Source organism: Rhamphochromis longiceps, linkage group LG9 (assembly GCF_057381845.1).
Source record: "Rhamphochromis longiceps isolate RC_006_pf linkage group LG9, R_longiceps_female_GT1.1, whole genome shotgun sequence".
Lineage (NCBI taxonomy): Eukaryota > Metazoa > Chordata > Actinopteri > Cichliformes > Cichlidae > Rhamphochromis > Rhamphochromis longiceps.
In genome coordinates, this window is record NC_140565.1 from 19,554,977 (window position 1) to 19,568,972 (window position 13,996).

Here is a 13,996-nt window from a genome sequence, read left to right on the forward strand (position 1 = left end):
GTCTAGCTTAGTGAGAGTTCTGCTGCAAAATTCAGAATTTGGTGTAAACAACATGAAAGCATGGATCCATCCCGCCGGTCGATGGTTCAAGCTAGTGGTGGTGGTGTAATGATGCTGGGGATATTGTAGCACACATTTCACTCATTAGTGACTGTGCATCAGTTAAACACCACAGACTAACTGCTTATTTCAGCAGGATAAGACACCATGTCACAAAGTTCAAATCATGTCAAAGTGCTTCAAAGAAACAGGACAACGAGTTCACTGTACTCAAATCGCCTCCATGGTCACCAGATCCTGTCAGATCCAGTCACCTCTGGGATGTAGTGGAATGGGAAAGTCACATCCTGTATGTGTAGCCAACAAATCGGCAACAACTGTATGCTATCATGTCAATATGAACCAAAATATTTCCAGCACCTTGTTGAATCTGTGCATGTTTCAACTAACTGCTATCAGCCCTTAAATTTCAGGAAGAAAGTCGAGATAATGAAAAACATTGCTCACTTTTCCACACCTATTTTATTTTCTACAAAACACTGAGCTATTGTACTGCAGGCAGCACTTCATGAAAGGAAGCTGTAACACCAACAAAAGAGCCACACACAGCTATTGTATCTCATCCACCAGTCTGCGCTTAAGTCTATGTGTATCAAAGATCAGACAGAGCTTTATCATGCGCTCATCTTGTCAACGTCAAATCTTCAGTGTCGCTGTAACTCGGCGAGCGCAGGTAAAGCTACTCTTCTCCTCTCCCGTTTCAGGATTCACGCCAGAGCGGGTTCACATACTGAAAGGGTCTGCTGGCTCGTGAAGGGGTGGTCTGATGATATGTCATATATTAGTATTTTTTTTACACTGGAGGCTCAGTTACCCTTTGCAACAATGGAAGTGTGTATGTGTGTGAAATGCATTCTGGCCCAAACAGCCTTACAGTCTTTTAAGTATAAAGTATTTTAGACTTTATGTTGCTGCAGAGTTAAATACACAATACGTCCTATTGAAAATGTTTTTTTCCCTTTTTTTTCTACAATAAAGTTTGTTTTTCATCGCCTGAGTTCATGTAAATCAAACATATTCTCTGCACATATTAATAAAAATGGAATTTGAGAATTCAATCAGCTTGCCCCCTGAAATGGAATACTTCCACCACGGATGACAACAACAGTAACCTTACAGCGGGGAACTGGCTAACGCGTCTCATTAACTTACCATAAAATAACACTGCAAGGCCAAAAAACAGGGTGTTTCTCCCCACACACTGAACTCAGCTTGTTTCTTGCTTGGGTTCACTATATTGCTGCGGTTCCACTGCCTAGCAAAAGCTAGAATTTTGACATTTTCCATGGTTACACAATAACATGTGAGTCATATTCATTTTAAATATGGTTTGGACTGTGGTGAATATTAAGCGCAGAACTAATGAAAACAACTGGGAAAACACAGTGTCATCCCTGAGAACTACCAGAGAATCAACAAGACTGCAACCTCTAAGCTGATTTTATTTTCTCCTTTTGGAACAATGTGAACAAAACAAATCAAACTCGAGTCACGCGTATTTGGTTTTTTATAATTGTATTACATCGGGAAAACCTTGGCTAGCAGTACTGTAAGCCATTCCAAGGCGATCCTATTATTTTCTCATAAGCTCCTTATCCAGGTACTAGAGGAAAAAAAGAAAAAAGAAAAGAAAAACATCCAGTTTGCAAAAACCTCTTTCCTACTATAAAAATGCAGAGAAGTTGCAACTGCAACTAACTGTTGTAACCTCTAAGTCCATTTTTATCACACTCTTGCAGAAGTTGTACTTGTTCCACAGTAGGACAAAGCAGTGCTCCTTTCCTGCCTCCCAGTGGAAAATCTGCAGTATGTTTTACATTTACATTGTTCCCCGAACCTCCCTCTCTTCATTCCCCAGAAACTTTGGCACACACTAAACACGATCGCTCCCAGCAACATCACAAGTGTTTATTTCTCATCTATACATTTGCTTTCATTTGTATGCATAAACTGCAAGTTACCAGGCGAGATAACAATGGCCGATCTGCCTGACAACATGGTGAGGCTCCGATGTGCATGTGGACCTAACATAGGATGTATTAGCGTCACATGGTAAATAAAGGTAATGTGCAAAAAAGGTTTAAAAAGTTATTAAAGTCTATAGACAATTTTCTGTCAGGTTACCTAAATTCAAATCATTTGCACTCATCAATGCACTCATCTGGGACAATGCTCTTAATAAACTTTAGACACAGCAACTGTAATTCAAGCATTTAGCCACTAGAGGTCAGACTGACCTAATGCTTAAACACATAGCACCCAACAATTTCTATTCCTGAAGCAGTTGCATTGCTGCATGTGAGAGGCCTTTAACACTGCGCACCAGTCAACAGCTTATTGTTTGGTGAAGCAGAATCAAGAGAAATGAGAAGATAATGTTGCATGTTTATAAAAATGAACAAAAACAAAGGTATTTTATGTAATAACCCATTACTGTACAAGGTTAAGTTACAGCAGCTTTTGCTGTGTCATCAAATTTGAGAGAGCACTTAATTCCAGCGATTCAACTTATCTGACAGCAAGCACCTCTCAGCTGTGAAGTCCTTGAACATGTTTCCAAATCCCTATCGGCTTGTGGAGCAGCTCTGAACAGATGACCACATGTTTTACCCTTGTGGACAGCAGCAGGGAAAAAAGATGAATATCTCCTTTAGGGATCAATATACTATCACAAGCTCACCAGCCCTGCCAAGGATCATCAGTCATCCTGGCATGCGTTTGGTCATAGCTACAGAGTTTTTGCCAAGACCTTCTTTCTAGTTGAGGCCCAAAAAATCCTCACGAGGGTCCTTCGTTTCACAAAGTCCACCAAGGCACCACATGATACGTGTTAGCATCACCTTTAATCAACTTTACAGTAGTGAGGCAGTCAACTCAGAGGCGGCGGTCTCTGGAGAGCTACGTGACCAGGCCTCGACAGAGGATCAGAAATGCATTCGTTTCTTTGAATTACTGCCATAGACCAAAGTGTCAAGCCACAGAGCCTGTGAGGGGTCATCACAGACCATCAGCATCCTGCTTTCTGGTTATATTTATTACTACTCTCCTGGGTCATGTCTGTTGAACCCTGCCTTCTAAAAATGGTGTTCCCAAACCAAACTGCATTCATAATTACTTTGCAAGAAGACCCATTTTCTCTAGCACAAGACTGTCATACACCAGACGAAGGATCAGCTACCATGTGAGGGCGTTTTTCTTTCAGATTTTCTTTTCACTTTCCACTGTGCTCCAGATGTAGCTCACGAGGAAGAATGGGTTGTCTGCAACTCGGGAGGTCGGTGGTCTGATTCCAAACTCCTGTAGAGTATGATTAAGCAAGATACTGAACCCTGAGTTGCCCCTAATGTATCTATTAGACCAGGGGTGGCCAACTCCAGGCCTCGAGAGCCGGTGTCCTGTACGTTTTAGATGTGTCCTTGATCCATCAGAGCTGATTTAAATGGCTGAATTACCTCCTCAACATTTCTTGAAGTTCTCCAGAGGCTGGTAATGAACTAATCATTTGATTCAGGTCTGTTGAGCCAGGGTGTTATCTAAAACCTGCAGGACACCTGCTCTCGAGGCCTGGAGTTGGCCACCCCTGTATTAGACTGTAAATTTGTGGATGTTAGGTTAAAAACACGTACGCATAGAATAAAGAAAACATATATATGTGAATGGGTAAATGACCACTGTGGCAGAAATTACCTTGAATGCTCAAATAGGGCAAAAAAGTGTTATATCAGAACCAGTCCGTCACATTTGGGCACAAAATTAAGGTGCTTAATTCAAAATTAAGCAGCTTAATTTTGTGCTTTTGTTACGCACCTTTGAAGCTTCTACCTGAGCATGCAGAGTCCTGCCTCATTTAATATAGGAGCTATTGCCTGAAAACACTCAGAAAGACACAAAAGGAACAAGTATGCCTAAAACATATACAGTTTCCATCTAATTTTGTTACATAATTATACTGTAATATCTATGAGAAATTTACTTGGTTGGTATCGTTCAGTTTATATCAAGCATATTTTTCTTGATTAATTACTGGACCAGACAAATATTTTTATTTTTCTGTTGCATTTTATTAAAACAAATATTATGTCATGTCATGTTATGAGGGCAAAGAAAGTGTTTTTGAGTGAAGGAAAGATACCATATATGACAAGTATTTTGATTCTAAATATCTAATAATCATTAAAAGCAAACGGTATTAAAACTATACTGACAACGTTGTTCAGCTGATTGGAAATTTTTTGCAACACAAAAGAAAAGAAAAACTTTGTGTTTAAATAATATTTTCTAAAGATTTCTTTTATATATTAGCAGACTCACAAAAGCCAATTCAAGCCCAGGACCCTCCTGCAGTGAGGCGACAGCGTCACGGTTGCCGTGACGAAACATTACATTAAAAGAGCAATTAATTTGATAAAATGCCCAGCTTTGAAACCGAACACCTAAAATGTCGCAGCTTCAGTCTGTGTAACCGCGCGGGAATCGCTGACACGCAGTGAAAAAGAAATGAGACCCTCTGAATGACCCTGGTGAACGGATCCTGCTAACAAGCAGAAGTGTCTCACTGCTGTGACAGGAGCGTGGAGAGCACAGACTTGCGTAGATGTGTGTGTCACCACAGAGCAACAGCTCTAAGGAGACCGAAGAGAGACTGAAGCACTATTACTAGAAACCATGTTTGTCACAAGGAAATAAAAAGACTGCACTGCAGGTTGCCGTTCCTCAAAGAAGTACTGCTTGACAATCATTTGTTAGCTATGAAAATTTTTTGTAGTATTAGCTGTAACACAGAACTGTCGCGATTCAGATTTGAATGACATAAACGGTGTATGTGATGCTTTAAATCTACAAGTGTGACCATAAGGTACTTTACTCAAGAGAATCACCACGCAGATAAACATTACTACAACACACAGACAAACTGCGAGGAACAAGTGACAGACGGTAGCAGAGGGAATGCTTCACCACAAAAAATATTCAGACAACACATTCAGTTTAGAAAGAGGCATTACATCCTGCATCTGCACGTACAGAATGACAAGCTCTCAGAGCCTCCACTGAATTAAACTTTACATCAGGTGTTCTTTCCACTGACACTCATCCATCTCAAGTCATGGTGGCAGAACTGGCGTGGAGGAACGTAAACACACACATGCACTCCTGACACAGGCGAAGTAAATCAAATGAGCCACTTTGCGATTCTACGCTTGTCAGAGAGAACAACAAGACTCGCTAGCTGAAAACATCTGGCATTCCAGTGCAAACAGGAAGAGCAGATTCCTTTAACAGCTACTAAAGTGCTCTTTAGTGCAAATTAGGGCTGAACGATATATCGCATTTGCGATAATATCGCGACATGATCAAGTGCAATTTTCTAACCGCAAAGGCTGCGATTATACTCTGGACATGTCCAAATTCATGGGCTGCATCCTCCTGAGGCCGCATTTGTAGACCGATTACGTCACAGCGACGCGCCGAAGGCTGTCCAAATTACTACCATATCCCAGAATTCATAGCGCGGCCCAGCCAAACTCCAGTTTCCAGCAATGGCGGCCGCTACTAAGTTTTAAAATTACTCATACTAATCTTTCTGGGTCACAAAATAAACTTTTAACATATTTTCAGGCGAGAAAGTAGTTGTGTAAACATCAAATATCTGCTCGGTTTATCAAGATATCCCATATTTGCAAAAGTGCTTCGACGTTTTCAGAGGCGTCTGCTACCCACCAGCTCGACAGCTAGCCGGGAGCTCGAGGGTTACTGATGCGGCCGAGAACGGCACAACTCCCGGCACATCATTTTCAGATCACCGCGGAGTTTCGCTGCTCGGGTTAAACGTAATATATAAGTCACTTAGACAACCTAAAAATGTTATTGTTGGGCTTTTTTCAGTGTTTTGTTTGTTCGTGAGTAAATCGGTTTGGCTGAGATTAAAGTTATTAGATTAGATAAAATAAAACTTTATTAATCCCCCGGGTGGGTTCCTCCTTGGTTTTCACACAGCTGACTAAACGTCAAACAGAAAACTTATTAAACAGAATTATGAGACAGTCGAGAATTTACACCAGTGTCTGGTTATATTTTAGATAGCAAGAAGCAGACGGCCGAGTTTATTAAACTCCACCGAGACAGCGGTGACGCTAATCAGAACTAGACCGTCCAATTTCACGCCTTTAAATTTTAAAGGCGTGTTTGTGTGTGTGTTTATACAATTGCTATTATGTTTGCACTTTATGTGTAATGTTACTGACTGCAGAGATCAGTAAGATGTGTGTATTTTTTATTTATTAGTTTTATTTATTTAATATTATTTTTTAATTGAATGACTGTCTAGTAGTTCACAGATGTCGAAAAACTGAGTGTGGTAAAGCCACTGATTTTTTTTATGTATATTTCTGCAATCTGCACATTGTACTGACTTTCATTTTAATGTTTACACCAGGGTTCCTTGTCAGCACTTTATGCTCAGATGTTTGTAAGCTAAAAATAAACTATTGTGTATGTTCAAATATACTGTTGTGATTGAAGAAGTTAAATAAAAATGTCAGTCATCAATTCATGCATCACCTCATGTCATCATAACAGAGGTCTGTCTTCCAGGAAAGAACAGTTTAAAATTAATGTAATATAGTATTGGCCATACTATATGATGTATTGCTTGTCTTTGTTTAATAATACAGAAGACAAAGACCTTAAAAAATAATCGCATATCGCATCGCAATCGCAATATTGGGGCAAAAAATCGCAATTAGATTATTTTCCATAATCGTTCAGCCCTAGTGCAAATCAAACCAAATTCCACTGCATACACAACGCATGCCTCTGCAGGTGTGCGTATATACAATGCTTTCCATCAGTTCAAGTCAACCCTGTTACATGTTGAAGAAAATGTACATTTTTACATCTTTAGTTAACTTTAGGGCAACAGAATCTCTGCAACCATAAGAGAAAAGAGAAATTATCCAGTGAACAGCAGTTCTCTGGGTCTTGTTGATGCACGATGTAAGAGGGGAATAGCAAGACTGCTTTGAGCTGACTGGAAGGCAAGAGTAACTCAAATAACCATAACTTGGTTTACAACCAAGGCATGTGAAAGAGCATCTCTGAACGCACAACACATGAAACCATGAACCAGACAGGCTACAACAAAGCCGAGACCACACTAGGTGCCACTTCGGTCAAAATGAGGTTACAGTCCACACAAACTCGCTAAACTGGAAATAGAAGATTAGAAAACCATTGCCTGGTTGATGAGAGTCAATTTCTGCTGCAACATTTAGATGGTAGGGTCAGAATCTGCTGTAAAGGATGATGAAAGCATGGATCCATCCTGCCTTAGATGAACTTCAGGCTGCTGCTTGTGGTTTAATGATATGGAGGATATTTTCTTGGCACAATTTGGGCTCCTTAGTACCAGCTGAGCATCGCTTAAATGCCAAAGCCCACCTGAGTATTGTTACAGACCATGTCCAACTCTTTTTTTAATGGCTCAACTTAGATTCTCATTGAATTCAGTGTACTCAAAAGGCCTCCACAGTCACCAGATCTCAGTCCAATGGAGCACTTTTGGGATGTGGTGGAACGGGTCATTCACATTATGGATGTTCAGGCATTTATTATTTTTAATTCACCAAACACAAATTCCAAGTAACACACATGCCTTGATATTGTGCATCCAAACTGTGTGTGCTTAGGAAGGGCAGATGTAGTGCATGCTCTTTGCATGAGTAGGTAGGTGGCTTGTGGGAAATTTGTGTACAGGGCTCATGGCCATGATAATCCATCCATGTTTGCCATTAACCACCTTCCCACTTTTAGCAACATTTTTTCCCCACAACTCATAGAAAATGTGTCAGAACACAGTGAATTTGACTGTATGCAGGTGGCCAAAGAAAGCAGCTGCAGTAATAGTAGTGCTGTAAAAGAACCAATTTCCCTTTTTTCCCACCTAAAAAAAAGCAGGAGGCACAACATCAACTGAACATGCCATAAGCCTTCAAAGTAAAGTATTTTTTTAGTTGTGCTACGAGGTGTTTCTTCCAGTTGTGCAAAAATACACAATATGCATATTTTTTTATTCCACATAGCCTAAAAAAATATATAGTGAAAAATGTGTAGTTCCATCTGCAGACTTCATTTTAGTGTTATCTGAAATCGCAGTTCAGAGGTTTGCCAAATGCATCACATAAAAACACTCATACATGCAGACTCATAATCAGCAGTAGGATCAATGGTAGTTTTACACTGGAAAAACTAATGGACTGCATCTGCCTCGGAAAACCGTTCACTCTGCTCTATTACACAACAAATTTTTCACAGATTTGTAACTTGTGACTTTGTATGTAAGTCGTATCGGGCTGTGAGATTACCCAGAAGCTCCATGGCATCATCCTCGTCCTCGATCTCCTCTTCCACAACAGAGGGGGTGGGGCTGTGGACTGAATCAAAGGAGTCCTGGGACAGCATGGCAGCCAGAAGCTTCTTATGATGATGCTGCTGCTCCTTTAGCCCTTTGCTCTTCGCTTCCATCTTCAGGCTAAAGGTGAAATAAAAAAGTCTTAGCAAGAAAAATAGCATAAAGTAATATTTTTCAACCCTCATACAAACTGAATCACAATTAAATACTTATTAGCAAGTAATTACATTGTTGCTCACTTCTGTAAAGCATTTTAAAGTTGAATAGGTCATGAATCTGAAGCTATTATCTTCTGCAATAATATGCTTTGAGTTTCTGGGAAACACATGGAGAAAAATAACGGGTTTTATAATAACAGTGTTCCGACAGTAATTACATACTCTCATCCTAATCTGTTAGAGTTGTATCTAAGCAGACTCGAGCTTCCTAGCAAAAACAAAATAATGCATCTGCCCCAGTGCTATGCACATGCATGACTATACTTAAAAAGGTGTTTCACCAATCATTGCACTTGGTATTCATTCCATGGCTGGCACAGACAAAACAGAGTACAGTTATATGAAGTGTCATGTAGGTGTAGTGCACCTTGCTGTACCTGGGTAGCAGGAAGTAGATAAGACAAGATAATTGCTCTGAGGTGAGCAACAGTTAAACACTACCCACAAACCATTAGGCGTTTAGAGGATGTCAGGTTGAAAAGGGAATCTAAGCTCAGGATTTATAAGCATGTAGGTGTTGAAAGCACCCCCTGCAGTTTTTACCCAACGGGGGAGCCAATGATCAAATCCAAACGAGTTACTTACTGCTTGAATCTTTTAAATATTCAAGAATGGAAAAGATATATCTTTTTTTAAAGGATCGTTAAATATTTATAAAATCTGAATACTATATTTCTAATATTATTTCTTCTTATATAATAGCCAATAGTATTACTGCTTTGTTCCAGCACGTCTGGCTTCTGTTTACATTTCAACATTGTCTTCAGCCTCCACTATTTGTTTTATCATAAAGGCGTACGCTAACATTTCCCACATGGTAATTTATAAACATTACGCGCTGATTGCCACGGATTTATCCATGGAAATCACGATAAAGCCATCCATACGTCAACATTTGTGGAAAGAGGATCACAGTTCTGAGACTGTATTCAATTAAAATAATAACTATATGAAAAAAAAAGAATGCTTTTCTTCATATTTCTGTTCCCACACACAACAGCGTCTTCATTTTCCTTTACAGTTAAGAGATACACATACCACACTGAAGGCTGGCTTCCTCTTACCTCTATATTGGCGAAATTAATTTTCATATCCCAGTGGCCGAGGGCGTGGATTATAGGGGTGGAAGAGAATTAATTTGATGCTAATCTCAGTTTAATGACTTCTATTTACAGCTAATGTGAAAGGGTCAAAAGATATTTCTTCATACCCTCCGTGTGGTATTTATGCTAATAGTATCTGCTAATACGAGTAGTGTGGTTGGTATGGGGTGTTTTTTACAGCTTTTGTCTTTGGATGAAGAAAAAAACAAAAAAAAGTTGGACCATTTCGCTGTGATTGCAAACAGTCAGGTTTAACCTGAGGCTAAACTTTCCAACATTGCGGCGAGAATCTAAGATGAGAACAGCAAACAAAGCATAAAAGTAATAATTGTGAAAAATAGAAGTAAACAAAAAAAGAGAGAGGCTGCTCGGCTAGCTTGTGTGGAGACAGTGTTATTACTTTTATGTGTTGTATAATGGGCCCACATCTAATATGAAAATCTCAGGCCCACTGTGCCTCCCTGTAGCTGTCCCAGAGTCAGCAATTCTTTTTCACCACAGGAGCCAAAACATTAAACACAATAAATATGACAAAAAATGCAGCTTTACGGCACTCTCTCTTCCTGTCTGAGTGACCAATAAGTAATCAGAACCCATAGAAGCGAATGTCTTTATATTTTTGTTAACAGAAAAAAACTTGTGTTCCTGCTATACGTTAAATGTGGAAGCCTCGCTCCACCGGAACTCCTTGAATAAACTTTGGCCACAGTTCGTTCTTGATTTCCCAAGTGCACTTTGCACTTATCCCTCTGGAAACTGCAGCCCATCATACAGAGAATGGACACAACCTGTCACTATCTCTTATGGTCATAAATGACAGGTGGGCTGGAATGAGGGACAGAAGCAAAAGTTTGTAAGTGAAAGCAAGTAAACTTGCAAAAGTCAGAGGAGGAAGATGGACTGCATAGACGAAAAAGGTCAAATGCATGAGGAAGAAATAAAAATATATGTGCTTTCAGATTGCCGATAGAAGTTTTAATTTATTTTTTTGGCAGAGCTTAGTTGAAAATGTTAAAATTTTCATTGGGAGTGTCTCGGATGGACAGGAGTACAAATGAGTATATCAGAAGGACAGCTCTTTGGGAGGTTGAGCAGACAACGTTGGAGAGGTTAGAGAGCGGTGAGCATGGAAAAAGAAGACCACAGAGGAGGTTCATGGATGTCGTGATGGGGGACATGCAGAGGGTTGGTGTGACAGAAGAGCAGGGTGGGGGAGATGAAGTCATATGAACCGCTGACTCCTAAAGGAAGCAGCCAAAAGAAGAAGAAACTGAACGCCTATGAGCACCATGAAGGGACGCCCCATTAAAGTTCACATGGGATTTTAAGCGAGGGCACTGCTAGTCTTTGCCAGCTTTCCATTACATCAGTGGTCATTTTTAGCTTCTCTAATTATAAACCTAACCAGTGGATTTAAAAATCTCTAGCCACGAAATTTTATGTCATTTAGTATTATGACTTTTAATAGAAACATGACACTAGGCTGGGTCAGAAAACTGCTTGGAGTAACTGAAAGTGATGTGGATCCCCAAACAGAATGTGATAAGGGAGCAAGTTCCCAGTAAATGCAATTAAGAGTTGATATAAATGATCTATGTGATGAGCCAGGTACTCCTGTAGTTAATGAGAGAAGAGGCTGTGATTATATTGGGACACGACACCATCCCAAACAAACAGCGGCTCGCGTTTCTCACAGTCTTAATAGGTAAATACAAAACATCTCACTTACACGCACGCACACAGAGCAGAGCTCATCAGTGAGCCCACACACACATCCCTATCTCCCAGCTCAGGGTTTAAACTAAGTGATTTCTCCCTATAATCCACCCATACAGTAACCTAATGAGATTAACACTGTGTGTATGTCAGCTCAGGCCTGAACATGATTTATGGTTTTATATCCATTCCTCCTTTAATTTGTCATATCAGAAGCACATGCATGCACTTGTGTGTGCGCACTAACACACATGCGCAGCCCTTGTCTTATCCATGTGGGGGGTAATTTGTTGGCATAATGCATTCCCAGAAGCAGAATATTTGTCCCCACAGTGACACATCTCTCCGTGGCTTTCACACAGCACCACAAGTTTGTCACACTCCTCATAGGAAAATACATAACATCTCATTTACACAAACACATATATCCGGTTCTGTTGGGACCATAATTTGTGTCCCCTTAGTGACAAAAGTCCTTATGGATGAGTGAGCAGTTAGGTAAAAGTCCCCACCAGATAGAAAAACATACGCATGAGTGGACACACACACACACACACACACACACACACACACACACACACACACACACACACACACACACACACACACACACACACACACAGGGCAATAGCCTCATCTAACAACCAAGTCCACTTGACTTGGAACTTAAAGGGTTTTTTTAAAGATGACAAATGATTTGATAATGCAACGCACGACACAGTTATACTGTCATAAACGGGCCATTTTTAAAATAACAAGCAGAAAATTTCTTGGCCTTGAGGACACAGAAATGAGGTTAGCTTTAATTTGAAATTGGGTTGAAGCAGTATCATGGCAAGCATGTTTGATCGCGCCTTTGAAATGGGATTATCAAACCCATTCAGATGGGCATTCCTCAGGCAGCCAGAGTTAGAAGTCTACCTCCTCCTATTTAAAGAGCCAACAAGAGCTTTGTGAAGTTTCTGAAGTTTTAAACTTTTTGCATTAAGTGACTCAGACGCACACATACACTCATATAGATGACGTCACAAATATACTATATTCCCAATCACTAACCTCCCAGCAGGGCTGCTGTCTCCACTCCAACATACTTCAGTTTTAGACCGAGGGACGGGAGGGTGCAGCATTTCCGCAGCCAGCGGGTCTGCGTCATCTTCGTCCCGACCAACCCACTCCCCCACCACCCGAGGGCGCAGAACTGCGTTATATCCCACCAAGTTCTAAAACAGAAATGCATATTAAAACAGCAGGAAGTAGCAGACAGAAAGGGAAAGATTAAAATGAAAAGAAGCAGAGGTAGAGGTGAGAGGAGTCAGAGAACTGCTATGAATCTCTATCTTAACACTGTGTACTTTTAATTCAAAAAGAAACCCTCAATTATAATAATAATGGAGTTTTTTTTAAATAATAAAGTTCAGAAAAAGAGTAGAGTGTTGTCTGATATCTGCCTCCCAAGCAGCCTCTGTACACATTTGCACGATTCAGTGTGCAAAAAGCAAAAATACTTATCCTCATCTTTCACAAAATCCAGAAGGAATTCTATTGTCTCTGCACGATCTCAGCAGGTATTTAGTATTCATTCCCTGTTCTGTTCCACAGAAAAGAGGGAAAATCTCTGGACTATAAGCCAAGGATGTTGGACATGGTGCGCTGAGCAAAAAGTAAATTCCCTGTCAAAACATATGCTGTATTTCTCAGAGCCAACATTTTCAAAATCGATCTGTGCATCTCCAACCTGAGCAGCCGCTGCACTATTGTGCCGGGAGGGAATTTGGGCCAGGCGAGGACAAAGGCAGAGCGCAGACAAAGCTTTGCGAGTAAGATCCACAACGAAGGGGCAAGGGAGAGGGAGATGGAGGACATGCTTTACTGAAGTATCACTCTCGAATATCAATCCCTTGAGATAGCAGTTCATCATCAGAAAAAGATGATGTCTGTGCTGCTCTGTTGAGCAAGTGAAAGTTTATTTGATGTAGCATGAGTAATTCAGCAGGGGTGATGAGAGGAAGACCAAACTAGTGTCAATATAGGAGTGTTTTATTTTCCCGGCTAGTTAATATCTACCTGGTCAAGCTCATCAGAGATGGCGATGCCTGAGGAAAGAAGAAAATGGTTTAAAGCACAGAAGCATCTAATACGGTTTTACATCCCAGCTTAGGCTGCTTCTAAGCTTAGTGGTGAGCCTGTAAGATAAGCTGCTCTATCCGGTTCCTTCTCGGGATTAACAGTGACATTTACAGAAAGGTCTAGACTTTAGTTCTATATGTTAAGATGTATTAAACGCTGCTGAGTATGATGTAAGCATGCATTCTGCTGAGTTGCAGCCACTCACTGCGCGACAGGCTCTCCAGGGCCTTGCCGAGCTTCTTGCTCTCCTGCAAAATGTGGTTGAGCTCATCAAAGTCCCTGCTCTCCCTCCAGTCCCAGGGCGGGTACTCGATTGACCGAGGCACTGGACATCACAGAAGCAAACATGCAATTTACGTCAGCGC

At 40.6% G+C, this 13,996-nt stretch overlaps 1 protein-coding gene across 2 annotated transcripts in view; it reads right to left on the reverse strand.

Annotated features, from left to right (window-relative positions):
- Positions 1 to 13,996, reverse strand: part of lg9h8orf34 (linkage group 9 C8orf34 homolog) — a 73,128-nt gene that overhangs the window by 42,216 nt on the left and 16,916 nt on the right. For both annotated transcript variants that reach the window (XM_085418651.1, XM_085418652.1), the window contains exons 4-7: positions 13,837 to 13,956; positions 13,569 to 13,597; positions 12,561 to 12,724; positions 8,421 to 8,587 (exon numbers count right to left, since the gene is read on the reverse strand). In XM_085418651.1, the coding sequence (XP_085274777.1) occupies positions 8,421 to 8,587; positions 12,561 to 12,724; positions 13,569 to 13,597; positions 13,837 to 13,956 (480 nt within the window). The remainder of the gene's footprint in view (positions 1 to 8,420; positions 8,588 to 12,560; positions 12,725 to 13,568; positions 13,598 to 13,836; positions 13,957 to 13,996) is intronic.